Here is an 18,402-nt window from a genome sequence, read left to right on the forward strand (position 1 = left end):
AAATCTTTACATCATGTACAATACATGGTACGGGAGAGAAGTAGGTTGCACGGTGAACTAAGCCTAATAAATGAGCTCACATTTTGCAAATATTAGCTCTTACCGGGTGTGCTATTTCTTGAACAGTAGCGTATATATATATATATATATATATATATATATATATATATATATATATATATATATATATATATATATATATATATATATATATATTATAGCGTAAAGATCGCAGCGCTGGGACTCTCGAGCTGTGAATCTTTGAAAGCAAGCATAGTGGCTGAGTGATGCGGTGTAAAAATGGTGCTCTAAGAAACTTGCATAGAGAGTGGTGCCAGCTTTTGCTCTAGGTATACAAGGGCAAAATCAATGTTTCGAAATCCTTCCTGTGTGTGATCACTGTGTGCAGCAGTGATTAGAGGCTCAAAAAAGGACGATCTGCTATGTGTTGGATATTGTGGCCCGTACGAAGCTAAGGCGTCGTTTAACAGCTGCCAGTTAAGTGAGTTTCTCTCTCGCATGCGTGACATTGGTTTGGTTTATGGGAGTTCCCAAAGCGATTATTCAGGCTAGGAGGGACGCCGTAATAAAGGGCTCCGGAAATTTCGACCCCTGGGGTTCTTTAACGCGCACTGACATCACACAGCACACGGACCTCTAGCGTTTCGATGGAGGCGAAATGGTAGAGGCCCGTGTATTTGCCTGCTATTAATTATGCTTATTGCCAAAAGGCTACTGCGAATCCAGTAATCAAGTGCGAAGAAGACCTCCCGCTTTGCTAGCATGTTTGCATATCGCCTCCTAAGAAGCCCAGCTGCCAATGCAAGGGTCAAACGCAGAACCATCTGCTTAGCGTCTGGATGCCGCAGCAGTTGCTTTTTCTATCTAGAACGAAGGCTGCTTGGACATGCTACGCAGGTATTGCAGACGACAGGTTGGCATTGGCAACGAGAACATAAATATGAGCCTCCACAATGACACTGTCGGAAATCTAGCCATTGAAGAGGCAGTAGATGTGCTCTATACACGAAGTTATCAGTGTTACCATGGAGAAAGGGTTCGCAAAATTTTGGTTGCTCTTCAGCGCACGGAGCATTGCTCATGCCAGTATAACTGATGTCCAAAGCAACTTTCGCCGAACATGAAAAATATACCAAGACGCAATAGGTGGAAGCAGCATGTTGATCAAGTTACATTGCAACCTGTGATGTTTAATGTCGGAAAGGGACGCATAGGCTTCTCTGAGGGACGACATGTCGGAGGCCTCAAGATTTAGACCACCCAGGGCATGGACTAACCTGCGCTCAAATCGTACACAAAAAGCACGCTTTTTGTGTTTCCTATCGAAAAACGGCCGCAGTTGGGACTGAACCTGGTTTATGCTTATCGTTTATGAGGGTTTGACGTCCCAACGTGACTCAGGCTATGGGAGACGCCATAGTGGTTGAACAGCTGTGGTTGAACAGCTAGCTTTATTTCTTGTGTCCTTATTTCAAATGATGTATTAGGGCTTAGTATACATGAATACCAATGTGGTTTTTGTCTACAGCACTAAATAATTTCAAATTCAATTTCTTCTCTCTCATGCTGCTTCGGTTTCATCAAGCGAAGAATGTTGTGATGTGTTGTAGACCTTTAGACCATGTGAAGGATAGAAAAGCTGCAATATAAACGCTGATAAGTAGTTCAACTCACTACAGTACTTAAACCAACCTGCTTCGAGTGCTAAAATTACGACAAACGACATATCATCAGCTATACTGCAGTTTTTTCGTGCCTCGCATGACCTCATACACACCTCAATCATAGTTCCGTGGATGAAACCGAAAAAAAGTCAATAACAAATTCAAATATAAATACAATTGCGGTCGCAGGTGAACACCACGGGGTGCTCCATGCATGCTTCTGTCTAAAGCAGCATTTGAAAGAAGAAAACACGCAAGCAAAAATGTGGTGTCTATGCGCAGCGCCATCTCTCGGCACTCCTAGAACTAGGCCCGCAGTGTTGGGTCGGTAGAGAAACCAAAACCGCTGTCCAGCGTTGTGTTAAGACGGCTGCCCTTCGTTCGAAATGTGCAATGCTGTTGCACTGTTCCAATAAGTTGTAAACTCGGCGAGGACACTACGATGCGTGCGGGAACCACGAACAGCCTTTGTCAAAAGTTTGGAGCCCAGGGGGTTTGCTTCTGAGCCACACTGTGTGGTTCGTAGTGCATCTCCAGCGCTCCAAATTTCCTGAAGGTAAGATGATTGCTGGTCCTGCCTCCTCCAATGGGTAGGGCTGCCACGAATGCTTCAGGAGCCCCACTACAAGGCTTAGGATCAGATCCCCTGAGCTCTAAACTTTTGACAAAGACTGCACGTTGCAGCAACTCATTTTTTTAATCAATGCTACTGTTAAGAGTTTTTAAGGTGGTTACGGGAACTTACCCTGAGCAAGGCCCAGCTTCATGATCCTTTGTGATGTCCACTGGATTGTCTGCGCTGCATTCTTCCCACCTAGAATATAAACATGGAATTACTGAAAATAAAACTACGAAATTCAAAAACAGAGTATGAAGGTGGCCGATAGTGTAGTTTAAATATAAGACCTTAAAATTCAGTAGTGTGCAATGCTAGTGGGACTCTTAAAGATAATGGCTGAGGTTCATTCAACCCGGCTGAGCCTAATAAATGAGCGAAAGCAAAGCCGGCAGTATTTATAACGAAGAATGGTGCGACGTAATTGCTACGTCCTCGCATGACATCGCATCAGGCAATACGAATCTCAGCTATAAACGTCAAGGTCGAAATTCTAATAAGGTTAAGGACAAAGGTCAATCAAGTGACTACTTTTCATCGGTCACATGTTTGCTGGTCATTAGCTAGGACGATAACATACAGGAATATCATGGCTATGTGCAGCAAGATACCGTCACATATTGTTAGTCTTTAGGATGTGTGCTTGGTTTAACCTTATTTGGGCTTCACGGTCAAACGCGCAAAGCTAGGCGAAACTCTTTGCAACTCGAGTACTGGTGCTTTCGCTCTAGAAAAAAACCACAAGGCGGTTACAAGCGCGAGAACTTTTGCTGCCACACCACACACAATGCTTAAAGACAGAAGCTGGGCGCCGATCCAGGGAATGCTTCCACCCATCCTTGTCCGGCAGTGGGGTTCAGTCATGACGCCTAAGGCGTATAAGCAAGCCTTAGGCGTCATGACCTGCGCCTCGACAGAGAAGCTGATGAACATGGGGGTGTACGGCACCTATGAGGAGCACAGCGAAACCATGCTCAGATTTCAAATGGAAAGACTTAAAAGAACAGCCGCTGGCCGCGCCCTACTGATCAAGCTAGGATACCCGGCAGAAGACGAGGGCGAAGACAAGACAGACATTGACAGCCAAATTAGGAGCACTTTCTTGGTTAAACCAGTGCCCAGAAACATGGACACGAAGAACCACGAAGGAAGACGGGCGGCGAGATCATTGGAGTTGGACAGGTTCCTAAAGAAGAAACAGATGGTTCTGTATGTTGACGTGTCCAAGTACAGAACGAAGGAAAACGCTAGGGCGGTAGCAGTAGTGAACGCCAATGGGAATATAGTTACTGGTGCATCAGTGCGCACAAGGACAACACAAGCAGCGGAAGAGATCACCATAGCTCTAGCCCTGACTGAAGCCAATCGGCACCGACTGAGTTACTGGATAGCCACGGATTCTCAGGCTGCAGCAAGGGCGTACAGAGATGGAAGGATCGGCCGAAAAGCCGCGAGTATCCTCTTCGAACAAAAACAACACAGACATGGATCAAACAACACAAACATTCAACACACCATCATTTGGGTCCCTGACACTGGGGTTGAGGGAAATCTCATGGCAGACACCGTTGTCCGAGGGTTCACGAACCGGAGGGCGGGTTTGCCGGTGGAACCCTTCAGCACGCCAGAATCTTACGGTGAGGCAATGAAGGCGTTGTTGGGAGCGCGCAAGAAGTACTCGGCTCCGGCGGATATCCTCGACAGAGAGCAGGCCACCACGCTCAGACGACTACAAACAGACACCTACCCAATGTTACGACTCGCCTTCGTCCTGGGGAAGACAGCGACATGGCAGCAGCGAAACGCCGACAAACCCCGAGACGCGCGTTGGGTGAGCGCCTGGATTGCCACGGAAGCCGCGTCCGCCTGCCCGGTGGAGCGAGCGTTTCACCTACACCGAGTGTGAACGCGCGTTCGGAGTGCGCGGGAAACGCCGCTCGAGGACATTCCGGCGTCTGTGCGATGGCATCGTTCTCCCTCTCCCAGCGCGTGACGACGGCGTGATCTCTCGGGAGTGAGTGAGTGCGTGTGTGTCTGCGATTGGTGCCAGTGAAACCCGGCCCCCATCTAGGGACCCTAGGAACTCTTAAAAAGCCGGCAGCGGCACGGCCGAAGAGATTTTTGTCATCATGGTCTCCTGTTGAGCTGTCGTGATGCAGCGTTCCTGCAGCTCACTTGTAAATATTGTATAAAGTCCTCTTTCATTGTCTTTTTCCAGCAGCCTCGTCTCAGACGTCCCTCATTCACTCTCCGGCACACGACCATGCTACCTCGTCCCTAACAAACTGGTGGCAGCGGTGGGATGCTGCTACCTCGTCCCTAACAAACTGGTTGGCAGCGGTGGGACGCGGAACATCGGACGCCAGCGGAGAGTTAATGGGATGCGAAACATCGGACGCCGGCGGAGAGTTGCGGACAGCGGGACGCTGAGCAGCAGAACGGCGAGTCGGGGGCAGTGCAACAGCCCCTTGTGATGACTGGTTGCCTGCAGCGGACCGACTGCGCTGGATTCTTGGCTGCGAGGTTTGGTGAGTGCGGGACTTTCTTCTGCTGAGTTTTGCCAGGCTTTTGTTAGTGTCAGGAACAGAGCTGGTGATTGGGTTGTCGTTGCTGCTGGGTTAGTTGCAGCAAGACAATAGCGGGCAGTAGAGAAGCAGCACTCGGAGCAGCCATGGATTTGAAGACGCTGCGCAAACCAAAGTTACTGGAGCTTGCGAAAGAGTTGGGTCTGGAGGTATCAGACAAACTCAGAAAACCAGAACTGCTGAAGGTTATTCTTGCGTTAGAGGCTGAAGATGACGAGCTTGCGGAATGCCTTGAGGCCATTGAGGAGAGGGAATTGGCAAAAAGAGAACAAGAGGAACTCGAACGTAAAGAAAAAAAAGAGAAAGAGGAACTCGAACGTAAAGAAAAAAAAGAGAAAGAGGAACTTGAACGTAAAGAAAAACAAGAGAAAGAGGAACTTGAACGTAAAGAAAAACAAGAGAAAGAGGAACGCGAGCGTCAATACGCTTTGGAAAGGAAGCGTCTCGATATGGAGATGGAACGCGAAAGAGAGCAGCGGCAACAGGAATACGAAAGAGAGATGCGGGAACTCACACGTGAACTTAACGCGATCAGAAGTATGAGAACGCGATCTCGCTTAAGAGTTTTCAGAAAAGGGGAAAATTTCAGAACTTTTCTGGAAAATTTTGAGAGAATTTGCATGGAGGAGCAGCTAGATCAGGATTATTGGCCAATTGTGTTGATGGGATTCCTCCCATGTGAACCTTGTAATGTTTGGGCGAGGTTGTCTGACGAGGATGCCCACAACTATGCGATAACCAAAAGTGCGCTCCTCCGATACTTTCGAATTCCCGCGGAGGCAGATTTGGAAGGCCAAATTGACGGTGGTAAGCTACACCGCTATAGTGTCAGGGACAGAGTTAGAAGCTCCGCTCAGTCGCCGGATGACACGAGTGCTGTTCAGAAGTGGCGGCATAGGACAGGTTTGGTCCAGGAAAGAAAGGCGACTTCGGCAGCGAGGACCGAGAAGTTCGGTCAAGAAGCTAGCGAAGAGTGCAGATCCACAAGCCGTGAGGGCTTGGGGGATAATGTAGGCACTAAGGCTAGCAACGAGGAAGAGTGCAGATCCGCCAGCCATGAGGGCTCGGGCGATAATGTAGGCACTAAGGCTAGCAACGAGGAAGAGTGCAGATCCGCCAGCCATGAAGGCTCGGGCGATAATGTAGGCACTAAGGCTAGCAACGAGGAAGAGTGCAGATCCGCCAGCCATGAGGGCTCGGGCGATAATGTAGGCACTGCTAAAAATAAGGAAAGGGGCAATGCGTTGGTTTTGAGCCCAGAGAAGCATGCACTTTCCGGGAAGGAGGCTGATTGCTGCGATCGAGAAGGTAGTACCCAGGACAATAACGCTACGTTAGCCGAACAGCGTCTCATAGTTCAAGTTCCGGGCAAGAGCGTTAGGGTATTAGGGTCGAATAGCAAGCCTCAGGAGAGCAAGTTATGCTCAGCAGGAGGTAAAGTGCTGTCGGGAGAGCTAGCTACTGCGACCTGCGATGACTCACCGAAAGCACGAGCCGATAATTCGAACTTAAGGGTGAAATACGGCTCGGTGCTGCGTCAGAGAGAAGATGCGGAGGTTGAGGGCACCGCGAGAAAGGGAGGCGCGCAGGGCCGTTCTGCGAAGGCAGTTTTAGGAAGGCGACCACGCGCAAGGAGAGCCAAGACGAGGGGTGCTCTCGAGAGAACGGACGATGTACGGGCCGAGGACATTGTAAAGTTAAAGGCCGGCCAGCAGCGTAATCGTCCGAGGCCATCACGGCACTCCATATGCGTCAGGCACCGCGCTAAGGCCAGACTAGCTCGGCGTTTACAGACAGCGCGAAAGCCACCTTACCCATTGTGGGGACGCTACGGTAGCAGGACGCGTAAAACTCGCAGCGGGCCGCAGAGGACGCCCAGCTACCGCATGGAAGAACGCCGCAGAATGCGTTCCAGTCGAAGGACACGGTTGAATCGAGAAAGGAGTCCTCGTAGGCGTTTCTTTCATACGCGACCGTTATCCCCTCGCATTCAAATGTTCAGACGCTACTCAGGTGTTGGAGACACGCGGCCGGGGTGCGGAACAAATCAGTGTCGCGTGGCGTCTGAGGCTCGCAGGTGTCGAAGCGCAGTTAAGCCCTTCGAATTTTGTGAATTGTCGGCTGCTAAAGCCACTGTTGGTGTGCGACCGCGCAGGGCGCGGTTGAAGAATAGCGACCCCTTTGAGCCGCGGCGCGGCTCGTTAGCAGCGGATTCCGAGGATGTCTCTGCTGTTTTAAACCATTCCTGCAGAAAAAGCGTTTTGCAGAAAAAAAAGTGGAAAAAAGAAGTTTTGAGCAGGAATAGGTTTCGGACGCGTTTGTTACGTTGGAAGCGTTCCTTTTGGACAAAGACTGTTTCGAAAAATGCACTAGTGGTGCCCATGTGTAGCAGCGTCCGTTAAAACGCGAAGTGCTAGCCAGACGGGCCATTTAGGCCACTAGCATAAGCGCCTGGAGTCGCTTTGTTTTTTTGGAATTTGGGAAATTAATGTGACCTTGGCTCCGATGTTGAGCGAACCTTTGCGGGGATATGCAAGGTGACGGCAGTATGCTGCTATGCGGAATGAAATGTCGTGGTAATTACGAATCGGAATACATCACAAAAAGGGGAGTCTGAAAGGTAATGCCGATAGCTTAAGTTGAGGTCCCTAGCGCAAGAGTCAGCATCATAGTTGCGGTTTGCTGGTCTTTTTCTTCCTGATGTAGGATTTTGAACCGATTGGTTTTGTTTGTTTTAAATTGAGATGCGCTTTGTGGTGTAATGTGCCGATCTGTGGGAGTTTTCTGAGTGCTGCTAAACTACTCCCAGGGATTAATTGGCTTTGTAAGCAGGAAAGAGCCTGGCATTGCTTAGTGGGGATTGTGTCGTGCTTGCGGACTGAGCGGTCGGGTTTTCGGCGTGGTTCTAACGCTAGCGGAGCACGAGTCACTTTGCAGTGCCCTTTGGGAACCTGCACATGCGAAGGAAGACTTCGGGGTGCGCTGAGCTCCAGAACCGCCGAGAGACAACCGACTCCGGTTGAGACCAGCCTCAAGCGACATCCCTCCGGACAGCGGATGCTGTCCCCTGTCCATCGGGATCTCCTTCCCCCGGCGGGGCAGTCTGTTACGACTCGCCTTCGTCCTGGGGAAGACAGCGACATGGCAGCAGCGAAACGCCGACAAACCCCGAGACGCGCGTTGGGTGAGCGCCTGGATTGCCACGGAAGCCGCGTCCGTCTGCCCGGTGGAGCGAGCGTTTCACCTACACCGACTGTGAACGCGCGTTCGGAGTGCGCGGGAAACGCCGCTCGAGGACATTCCGGCGTCTGTGCGATGGCATCGTTCTCCCTCTCCCAGCGCGTGACGACGGCGTGATCTCTCGGGAGTGAGTGAGTGCGTGTGTGTCTGCGATTGGTGCCAGTGAAACCCGGCCCCCATCTAGGGACCCTAGGAACTCTTAAAAAGCCGGCAGCGGCACGGCCGAAGAGATTTTTGTCATCATGGTCTCCTGTTGAGCTGTCGTGATGCAGCGTTCCTGCAGCTCACTTGTAAATATTGTATAAAGTCCTCTTTCATTGTCTTTTTCCAGCAGCCTCGTCTCAGACGTCCCTCATTCACTCTCCGGCACACGACCATGCTACCTCGTCCCTAACAAACTGGTGGCAGCGGTGGGATGCTGCTACCTCGTCCCTAACACCAAGCAGAGCCATTATCACAAAATGTGGCCGAACAGATACGCGAAAGAGTGCGTGTGGTGTGGGGGCTACGCCACAACGTACCACGCCACCTGGGGCTGCGAAAAAAGCCCTTTACTACCAAAGGTAAATAGCCCTAGTCTAGAGCAGTGGGAGGCCCTCCTGGCTGACTCCGACCCGAGCACTCAGCTTATGCTGGTGACGAGGGCCAAGGCAGCGGCGGAGGCCAACGGTATCCTGGACTAGGGAAGACCGACCACTGTAGCTCCACATCTATCTATCCCCATCCCCCTATTCCCTAACTCTTCCGTTTGAAAAAAAAATAAATAAATAAATGTTTTTACTACTACTACTCAAACAAAACACCTTCCACAGCCAAGGCAGACACCCTTTTTGAAGCGAAAGCTTCACTACGGGACCGCGGGACCGCGTGCTTTGATCGCCGTGTGCCCAGTTTTCACCTTCAATGACCTTGAGCTTAAAAAGCAAGGACAGGCGCACAACTGGCCCCCCGAGACAGTGTACACCTTAGTCGCGCTTTAAGCTACGAAACCCATTGGAAACCCAATGGAACGGGAGCTGGAAAACAGAGGAAAGGCACATAACTGCCCTCTCGGAACAGTGGACACCCCAGTCATGCTTTAAGCTATGTGGCGGTAGTGACAGATGTATGCTGCATGTGTTGGCATTAACGACTTCGTGCCAGAAACGCGGCACTGAAGCCATATGCCATCGGCGTTCATTGTTCATTACCGTCGGCACTGACACGTTTGATTACTCCGATGACCTTAGCTGCCAGGAACAGGACCGCGTTGACTGCCTTATTCGACAGGCTTACAAGGCGGCTCTTGATCTCCCCCACCGGACCCCCACGTATAAACTACTGGCATTAGGGGTCTACAACACTGTGACGGAGCTCTCGGAAGCTCATCTCACTTCTCAGTACGAGCGTCTCACTCACACCTCCACGGGACGTCACATACTCGACAAGCTTGGAATACGCTTCGAAACAACCGCACCCGACAGGGTCCAGCTTCCACACCATATCCACAGTAACCTTATCGTTACCCCTCTTCCTAAAAATATGCACCCAGAGTATCATGTCGCTCGCCGCATGCACAGGGCTAAGTCTCTGCACAAAAAATATTTAACAGATAAGACAGCAGTCTATGTCGACGCCGCTGAATATCCCGACCGCGAAGCTTTTTCGCTCGCGGTTGTAAACTTCTGTGGACGGCCGCTAGTTGCGTGCTCCATTCCCGTCAGATTGCCTGAAGAGGCCGAGGAGGCGGCCATAGCCTTGGCGATGGTCTCCACCTCTGCAGAAACCATCTTCAGCGACTCTAAATCGGCGATTCGTAGTTTCGCCAAAGGCCGGGTCTCCCCTGTCACCCTCTCTCTCCTCCACTCCACCAAACTTCAACTCCGCCCGATCCAATTGATCTGGGTCCCTGCGCACTCGTCGCATCCAGGCAACGAGGCGGCCCACAATTATGCCCGAGGATTCGTCGACCGGGTTGTGGTGTCGCCCGTCCTGCGGACGGCGAGAGATCGTTTGTCGCATTTCATGACTTAACCATGCACTACCGCTTAGGTAGACTTCTATATCCCCCCGCACATAGTTCTCTCACCAAACCCCAAGAAGTTGCGTGGAGGCAACTCCAAACGAACACCTTCCCCAACCCCGCGATATATGCCCGCATATACCATGGGGTCTACTCCCCTTCCTGTCAAATGTGTGGCCGACATGCCACTCTATCCCACATACTCTGGGCTTGCCCTCGGGACTACCCCCCTAGAGGCTTGCAGCTCTCGAATCCAGACCAGTGGGAGGCCGCATTGCTCAGCTCCGACTCGGACACACAGATCCGGGTTGTGACAAGAGCCCTAGAAGTCGCCGAACGCCACGGGCTCATGGCCACTTGATGGGGCTATAACCCCACACCGTCAGATACATCTGTCGACGAAAATAAAGTTTATCCTCCTCCTCCTCCTCCTCCGATGATTTTAAGGGAATGCACACAGCTGGCTCCCTGGACGCCTGAATTACACTTATAGGCGCGAAGGGTGTTTTGAGAGAGAGAGAGATTAGCGTTTGAATACTCCGATGATTTTTAAGGACAGGGAGTGCACATAACTGGCTCCTCGGACGCCTGGATCACACTTATAGGTAAGGGGTGTGTGTGTGTGTGCGTGTGTGCGTGTGCGTGTGCGTGTGTGCGTGTGCGTGTGTGCGTGTGCGTGTGCGTGTGTGTGAGAGAGAGAGAGAAAGAGAGAATGGGGGGCTGTATGCGTTCGCGCTCAGCGCTCAAAACTTTGGGGCAGACAAGCAGCAGTTGCCGCAGCATTCATTGGGTGAGCAAACCCTCGCGATCAGTCATTAAATGCCACCTGCCAAGGTGGCAGGGTGGGTGCGCTGCCTATCCAGTCACCGGAACGCACTCAACGTAACAAACGGCAAGCCGCTTATATTTGCCGGATACGACATAGCTGTCGCCATAGGCCATAAGCTCTGTAACCAGGCTCAGCAGTGGTTGAACCACAGCAATTTTTTAACTCTATGCAACGTTTTAATAGCAATAAATGCCGCCCGAGTTACATGTCATGACGTGGACTTGTGCACAGCTTGCGCTTTATGCGCCGATTTTTTGCGAAGCTTTATGGGTGATTCGCGCTCAAATTCAAATAGATGAAACTCTTTTATTCTGTGTGATGAAAATAAGGAGCCGATTTAATGCATTTGCTAGCTCTCCGATAGCGCATAGACGGCGGGATGTCAACGCATCGACGAGTTCCTGAACAACATAACAGAGGAGGCAAATACTTACAGCCGGCCTAGGCCTATGTTGGTTAAGCATGTAGTGAGTCGCGAACAAACGCGTTCGACATCGACGCAGGTTGTGCACCGAAAAATGAAACGAATACGCGTCTCCGAACGCCGATTCCAGAAACGCTGAATCCCCAAAGGTCCAATTGAAGCACTCGGGCACACTGTTCGTATACCTGTCGCGAACTAGCCTCCAAACTGACTAAAAAACGGATGCTATATGGAAAAGGGAAGCCCTACGCTACCACTCACAACGGTGTGCGTTTGATGGTTGCGTCACTATTTCAATACGAAAACTGATTTTCGAGGGAAGGAACTGGCGTAACTATCACACATCTCGACATCTAGGTGATTACCTGAACCGCGCCTTAAGGGAAGAGGTAGTCTGGGAGGGCTAGTTTGAAGCACTGTCGCAACCTAGCCTCCAACTAAAACACGTGGGCTACGTGCACAGAAAAATTGTATGACACCATCTGGAACGCTGCAGGATGAACAGTGGCTCCTAATTTTGGTGCAAATGTTGACGGGATTACTGCCGCCACAATGAGGTCAGCTAGTTTATGGCTTATGGGGGTTTGACGTCCGAAAGTGACTCAGGCTGAGAGGGACACCGAAGTGCACATCGGCACGGCGTGCGTCATAGCCCGAGTTGCTCAGTGGAGGACTCCGGTGTGGCGTCCCTCATAGCCCGAGCCGCTTGAGACGATCCCTCATAGACTGAGTCATAGCCTGAGTCGCTGTGGACGTTAAGCCCCCATAAGCCATAAACTAGCTGGCCTCATTGTGGCGGCAGTAATCGCGTCAAGATTTGCACCAAAATTGTGAGCCATTTTTCGTCGTACAGCATTCCAGGCGGTAGAGATGAACATATCTATAATGGCGACGCATTACACTTTATAGGTAGGTTAACTGTTGTGTGACGGTTAAAAGAAAGAACAGCGTCCGTGTCTGCTAAGTGATATGTCCTAATCATACCCTTAAGGCCGAACTTAAGTGTCCCCTAAAGGTTCTTCTCACCGAGATCAGCTTCCTGCCCTGTGAGGGCGCTTGCGTCGCGGTTCACACCCACGCGACGAACACATTTCATACGCTGAGGCCACTCTGTGTGCTGTGCCGTCCTAGCACCGGGGCCTCCCTCGCTGCCTGTTCTTGCTGTTTTGCTGTTTCAAGAGGAAAAGAAAGCGAACATCCTGCTAGAAACTGCGATTACATAGTAGGATGGAACTTAAAAGAAACAGCAGTTGGCAACAGAACACTATGGCCAAAAGGGTGGTGCATCGCACCGCATACCAATCGTAGCAGAAAACGAAACTTCCTTCATGCACGCATGAATGAATCCAGCAACCCGCAACTTCTCTCACACCAACTGCCGCTTACCGGAAGAGCAGGAGTAGCTGATGCTATGAGACGGGGAGGAAGGCCTCCGCGCACGCGACGAAGGGGTCGTACACGACCCATTCAGCTCCACACCATCTGCACAAGAATAAACTACCTGAAGCCGCATGGTGCTTCCAAGGGACATCATCATGCTGACTACGCCCACTGCAGGACAAAGGCCCATAAGCTCTTATACAAAAGTATTGTCGAAAGGAAAGACTTTATGATCCGTATTTTGCAGATAGCTGGGTTCCATTCAGATACAGACTGGTAAGCTTGTTCTCGCTCACATCAACAAGGATACCACAGCTGGTTTTTTGCGGTGACATTTGACACCGTTTTTGACGACACAAAAATTTGGTTTGGTTTGTTTTATGGGGTTTAACGTCCCAAAGCGACTAAGGCTATGAGAGACGCCGTAGTGGAGGGCTCCGGAAATTTCGACCACCTGGGGTTCTTTAACGTGCACTGACATCGCACAGTACACGGGCCTCTAGAATTTCTCCTCCAAAGAAATTCAACCGCCGCGACCGGGATCGAAGCCGCGTCTTTCGAGTCAGCAGCCGAGCACCATAACCACTGAGCCACCGCGGCGGCGACACAAAAATCTAATTTATTGCAATCAGCAATCGCCTTCTGCAAGCTGACATGCCGGAAAAGGAATTATGATTCTTCGACTGTTAGCGGGCAGAGGTGATCAGCACAAGAAAAAATTGCCGACGATTACGTTACTTCCGAATGCGAAATTTGAGCCCAGCTGATCAGCTGTTTCAGCTTTTCGATTGAGGCAAAGAATTCAAGGAAGACATGCATGTAGAATTACAGGTAAGTTGTTACTTTTCATACATATTCCTTCCTCAAGAGACCAACCGTTCTTGATTGTCATGAAGGAAGCTATGTGGTCGCAGAAATGTAATATGCTCAACTTGCTGCACCAATCCCTGGTTCTCAAAGACGAGGTCTATGCAAGTATTTCGCGACCACAGCCGTGGGAGGCGTTACGAGCGAGAGGAACGGGATGTTCACCCGCATAAGTGGCAATGAATTCCTGTTTGTCTTTATGTCGACATAAAAGTCCCCACCCACGTTGCCACCCTGGCAGGTAGCAATCGATGGTTGATCACGAGAGTTCGCTCACCGTTGTCAGTGCTAATTACGCATGGAGCCCACATCTCTTGCTCATCACCACAAGGACTTTTAGGCGCGATTCAGTCGTCCGCTGACCCAAGGAGCCAGCTATGCTCACTTCCTTTTAAAATGATCGGAGAGTAAACCTTCACCACCAACGCCAATGAACGCCGACGGCCTATGGTTTCAACGTCGCGTTTCTGGCACAACGTTGTCAATGCCAACGCATGGAGCGCACATCTGTCCCTACCAGCACACAGCTTTAGGGATGATTGAGGTGTCCACTGTTCTAAGAGGGCAGTTATGCGCCTTCCCTCTGCTTTCTAAGCTCCCGCTCCACTGGAGCTTAAAACGGCACTGAGGTGTCCACTGCTGGTTACGAGAAACAACAGCGACTGGGACGCCGCGAAACGCAGAAACGGGCTCCAAAGACCTGCGCCCTACAACACTGAAGGGAGAAAGTGGGTCCACTGAAGCTTCGAAGGGCGTGGGTAGGTCACGTGCGCAAGAAAGGTGGCAGTCCTACTTACCAGGAATGGCTTCCTCTTCCCCGCGCGACCCACGCTGTCAGGGCGACGCAGGTGGGCTCGTCGGCGTCGTGGCTGACACCCACGCGACGTATGCATCCCCGGCGCTCAGCGGGGTTTCTTCAGTTTTGTGAGTCGCCCCGTACTCCTGCGGCGAGGAATGTGCGAGCCTGACGAGAGACAGTAGCAGGCACCCTGCAGTTTGACACAGAACAGGTGCGACAGTGTGCCTCTCTTGCCATGGTCAATGTCCTGCATTTTGACACCTTGCAACCACATTAACCCAATGAGCCATGCAGTAAGGTTTGTTTTGTTACATTCGCACGCAAGAATACATTAAGCATTGAGTCCTCGGAAAGAGGTGCAGGCGCTCATGATTTTTGGGAGGAGTCATCAAGACGCGACGCGAGCAGAATGACCGTCACTAGGGCATAGCGGTGCGAAACCTATGCTCGCCAAAAAAAACTCAACCCTAATTACAAAACGATGGGCTGTACGTCGAGCTGTTGATTGCATGTGCCAAGGCAAGTGTTACGATATTGAACTCATAGAAAGGAGATGCAAGACATAAACGATACAGTTTGTGACAACCCTGCCAAATAGCGTCAATGTGTGCATGTCCGCCAATTTTATACCTTTCCTTCGTAAAAGGTTTTCTACAAGCGAGTATTTATAATCAGCGGGGCAAAATACATACAACTTTTATCAAAAGCTTGCTTACGAGCTGCACCGTGTGGCTTATATGGCATCCCCAGCGTTGCAACACGGCTGAAGGTGAGGAGATTTCTGGGCTCGTCACAACGATGGGTATGAATCCCACGAATGCTACAGGAGCCCCACTACACAGCTTAGAAGGCAAACCCCTACGCTATAAATTTCTGACAAAGTCTGTGCTTTCTTGGTTCTATTGTTTATTGCGTTGCATTAGTATGTCTTCCGAGTTTTGTCATCTTTCCTCTCCTGATTAGACAGAAAAAAGGCAGTGATTGGAAACCTGTTGCTAGGCATCTCACATTCTATGCTTTTATTATGGGATAGCATAGAAATACCTCTGGAGGGAAAACCAGAGCGCCCACCGACGGCGCACCCTGACAGCAAAAATAATGTGAAACTCTGTAAAGTCTATTTGCATGTAATATGTTGTGCGAGATTTAAGGCCATGAGACTGCAGGTCGACAATTGGAGACTCCGTATTAATTTCACCCACATGGGCTTCTCGTCATCCATGTTCCACTGAGGATCATAGTCAGAAGTCGTGTTGTCCGGGATCTAGGCAGCAGGCGGGGTAGAGGTCCTGAAGCCAGTGTACTCCTGCGTATAGTAGATATGCCGACTCTACATCGAGAGCTCCACATTCTTGGAACAGCTGTGGCAGCCTTTATAGCAACACATCTTAGTAGCCAAATTATAGTGGCAATGTATTCTAGACACAATGGCCAAATATTACTATGAAGACCAAATACAGGGCGTACTCAATAGTTTTCTCCAAATTATAGTACCAGTATAATGTGAGCACTATGAACAAATTTTACTGCACACAAAATGTTGAGTGTACTCAGAACCGTCCTGCCACGCCGCGGTGGTCAGTGGTTACGGCGCCCGTAACATATAGCGGAGCTCATGGGCGCTTTTGCATTTCTGCCCCATCGAAATGCAGCCGCCGAGTCCGGTATTCGATCGCACTACCTTGGCCTGGATACGACTTACCGCACGTATATGGCCACCAACGTGCCACTGTCCCAAGCTGATATGCTATATTAGGGGTAAGTTTCACTGAAGTAGCCTGGATACTTATTTGAGAATGTAGCTGCGAGCTTACCTTTGCATTTCAGCCAGGAGGCACCGCTAGACACCACTCGGCCGGTAGCCTGAGGGTCCTCGGAAGTACTAAGTCAGAAGGAGAGCTCGTGCTCTGCAAAGCGGAAGAAGATTTTGCTCGTATGCAAGCTTATTGATGACTGTCCATGTCTAATTAAGATCACTTTTCCTACTTTTTCCTTGAGAAAACCTTGACTCTGCACTCCAAAGTGTACACTGGAAGGAACCAACTACCGCTAATTCGGTACAAATATGCACACGCACAAAAAAAAACAGATCACATACTAACTCATATCTCACTGAGCTTTATACTTCGTTCTGGTTGTGTGATCAGTGAGTATTCTTCAGCAACAAATTCAGCCGGTTTCTTTTCACCCACGATCCAGTGGTGAATGATTCGTGCAAAGCCAAAGGTGACTAAATAATTCTGTGGCTGTGATTTTCTAATTTTGGAGCATTTTGGGCTGTGTGTCAAAACTGGCAAGCATTCAATGAAGAGTGACCTTTCGCAGAACATTATATTTTGTGTTCGACTGCCTTGCCCACGCTGTTAGGCACGTTACAGGAGGCCATTGCTCGAAAACAAGACAACTAAGGGCATTTTCACTAAGCTTAGCTCATCAAGCATCCTCTAGACATCGTGTGAAAAATGGCAGAGCATGATATGGTTTGTTATGCTTTGCTGATACTGTTTATAGCATGCGTCTTCAAAACTTAACAGCGCACTTGGGAGGCAATCGCTCGAACAATGGATGGACAGAAATGTTTGCACTTTAGTACAACAGGAACAGTTTGCAATAACCCTAAGGAAGAGAATTATTGCTCGTTAGATGGAAATATATGGAAGATTACACGATTGCTGTAGCGCGGATGATCGCTAGCTTGTTTCCCCGGCACTTTCTCTGCTTATCTTGTGACTCAGGGTTTTGTATAAAGCACAATTTTGACTTCTGTCTTTCTTACGGGGGTTTCAGCCTCGCGGCGGAGAACATTGGGAAACTAGTGTCTTTCATGCGAACCTTTTGCTTGCATTGCCTTTTACTTGAGGATAATTTCATGGTGGGTTTTGAGCTCGACCGCCAGCGCTTTGGAGGTTCGTAGGGGCGTAAGGTTTGGCTTCATCCAGTGCTTTCTTAAAACAGAGCGATTATCTGCACTCCAGCGGTGGAGTCACCGCACGCTGTCCAATCGACAATACCATGCCATTAATTTAACATCCTATGCACTCGTATCTACTGCGGCCGCCGCGGTGGCTCAGTGGCTATGGCACTCGGCTGCTGACGCGAAAGACGCGGGTGCGATGCCACCCGCGGCGGTCGAATTTCGATGGAGGGGAAATTCCAGAGGCCCGTGTACTGTACGATGTCAGTGGATGTTAAAGAAGCCCAGATGGTAGAAATTTCCGGAGCTCTCCAGTACGGCGTCCCTCATTTCGCAGCCTTGACCACATTGCTAGGTCGGCATACCTTGAGGGCTAGCAGGCTGTTGTTGATCTCGGCGCCCTCCATACGGGACTGAAGGTTGGCGCTCGACGCGTCGGCACCCCGCTCGTTCCCCGCCAGGTCAATGAGAGAGCACTTGCCGTGCAGACGCCCAGACTTCCTGCAGGGGGCAAGGGAGATCAGCGTGAGAAGCTTGAGCGGGGAGAATCCTTGCGTTTCAGCCAGAGGCACCGCTGGAAACTACTCGTGCGGTAGCCTGAGGGTCCTCAGAGAGGTACCACATCACAAGGAGAGCCCGTGCTGCGCAAGGACGGGAAGAAGATTTTGGGGAAGCTCAAACGCGCTGTGAGAAAAAAAATGGCTGAGGCTTAGCTAAGGTTAAGCCTAGTCAGATGCGAAGCATATTGATGGCTAGGCTTGGTAATACATGGCTTTCCTTGGTTGACGTTCATCCCGCTCTTCATCGGTCTCTGTGCCACGCTGAAGCTTTCGCTTCTCGTTCAAATCAGCCCTGCTTCTAGGCGGCATCCCAACACCTGGCCGCCTCGTAAGTGCCCGGAGAGCGAGACAAGCTCAGCTTTATACCGCTGCTGTAGCGTCACGTGGTCAGCTGCAGCGCCTCTGATGTGGAGCCTCCACCGCCGCGGCCGACCGCGCGAGCCGGCGGCCCATCTCTCCTCTGCTGTGACGTCATGTTGTCACGTGGTCAGCTGCCGCACC

At 50.5% G+C, this 18,402-nt stretch overlaps 1 protein-coding gene across 2 annotated transcripts in view; it reads right to left on the minus strand.

Annotated features, from left to right (window-relative positions):
- The window catches only part of LOC149347796 (uncharacterized), a 167,148-nt gene extending 152,617 nt beyond the window's left edge, over positions 1 to 14,531 (minus strand). For both annotated transcript variants that reach the window (XM_089587488.1, XM_089587487.1), the window contains exon 1: positions 14,426 to 14,531. In XM_089587488.1, coding sequence (XP_089443614.1) covers positions 14,426 to 14,521 — 96 coding nt within the window. In that variant the 5' untranslated portion in view covers positions 14,522 to 14,531. The remainder of the gene's footprint in view (positions 1 to 14,425) is intronic.
- Between the last annotated feature and the right edge of the window lie 3,871 nt (positions 14,532 to 18,402).

This window comes from Amblyomma mixtum, chromosome 4 (assembly GCF_055824585.1).
Source record: "Amblyomma mixtum isolate Tamu chromosome 4, ASM5582458v1, whole genome shotgun sequence".
Lineage (NCBI taxonomy): Eukaryota > Metazoa > Arthropoda > Arachnida > Ixodida > Ixodidae > Amblyomma > Amblyomma mixtum.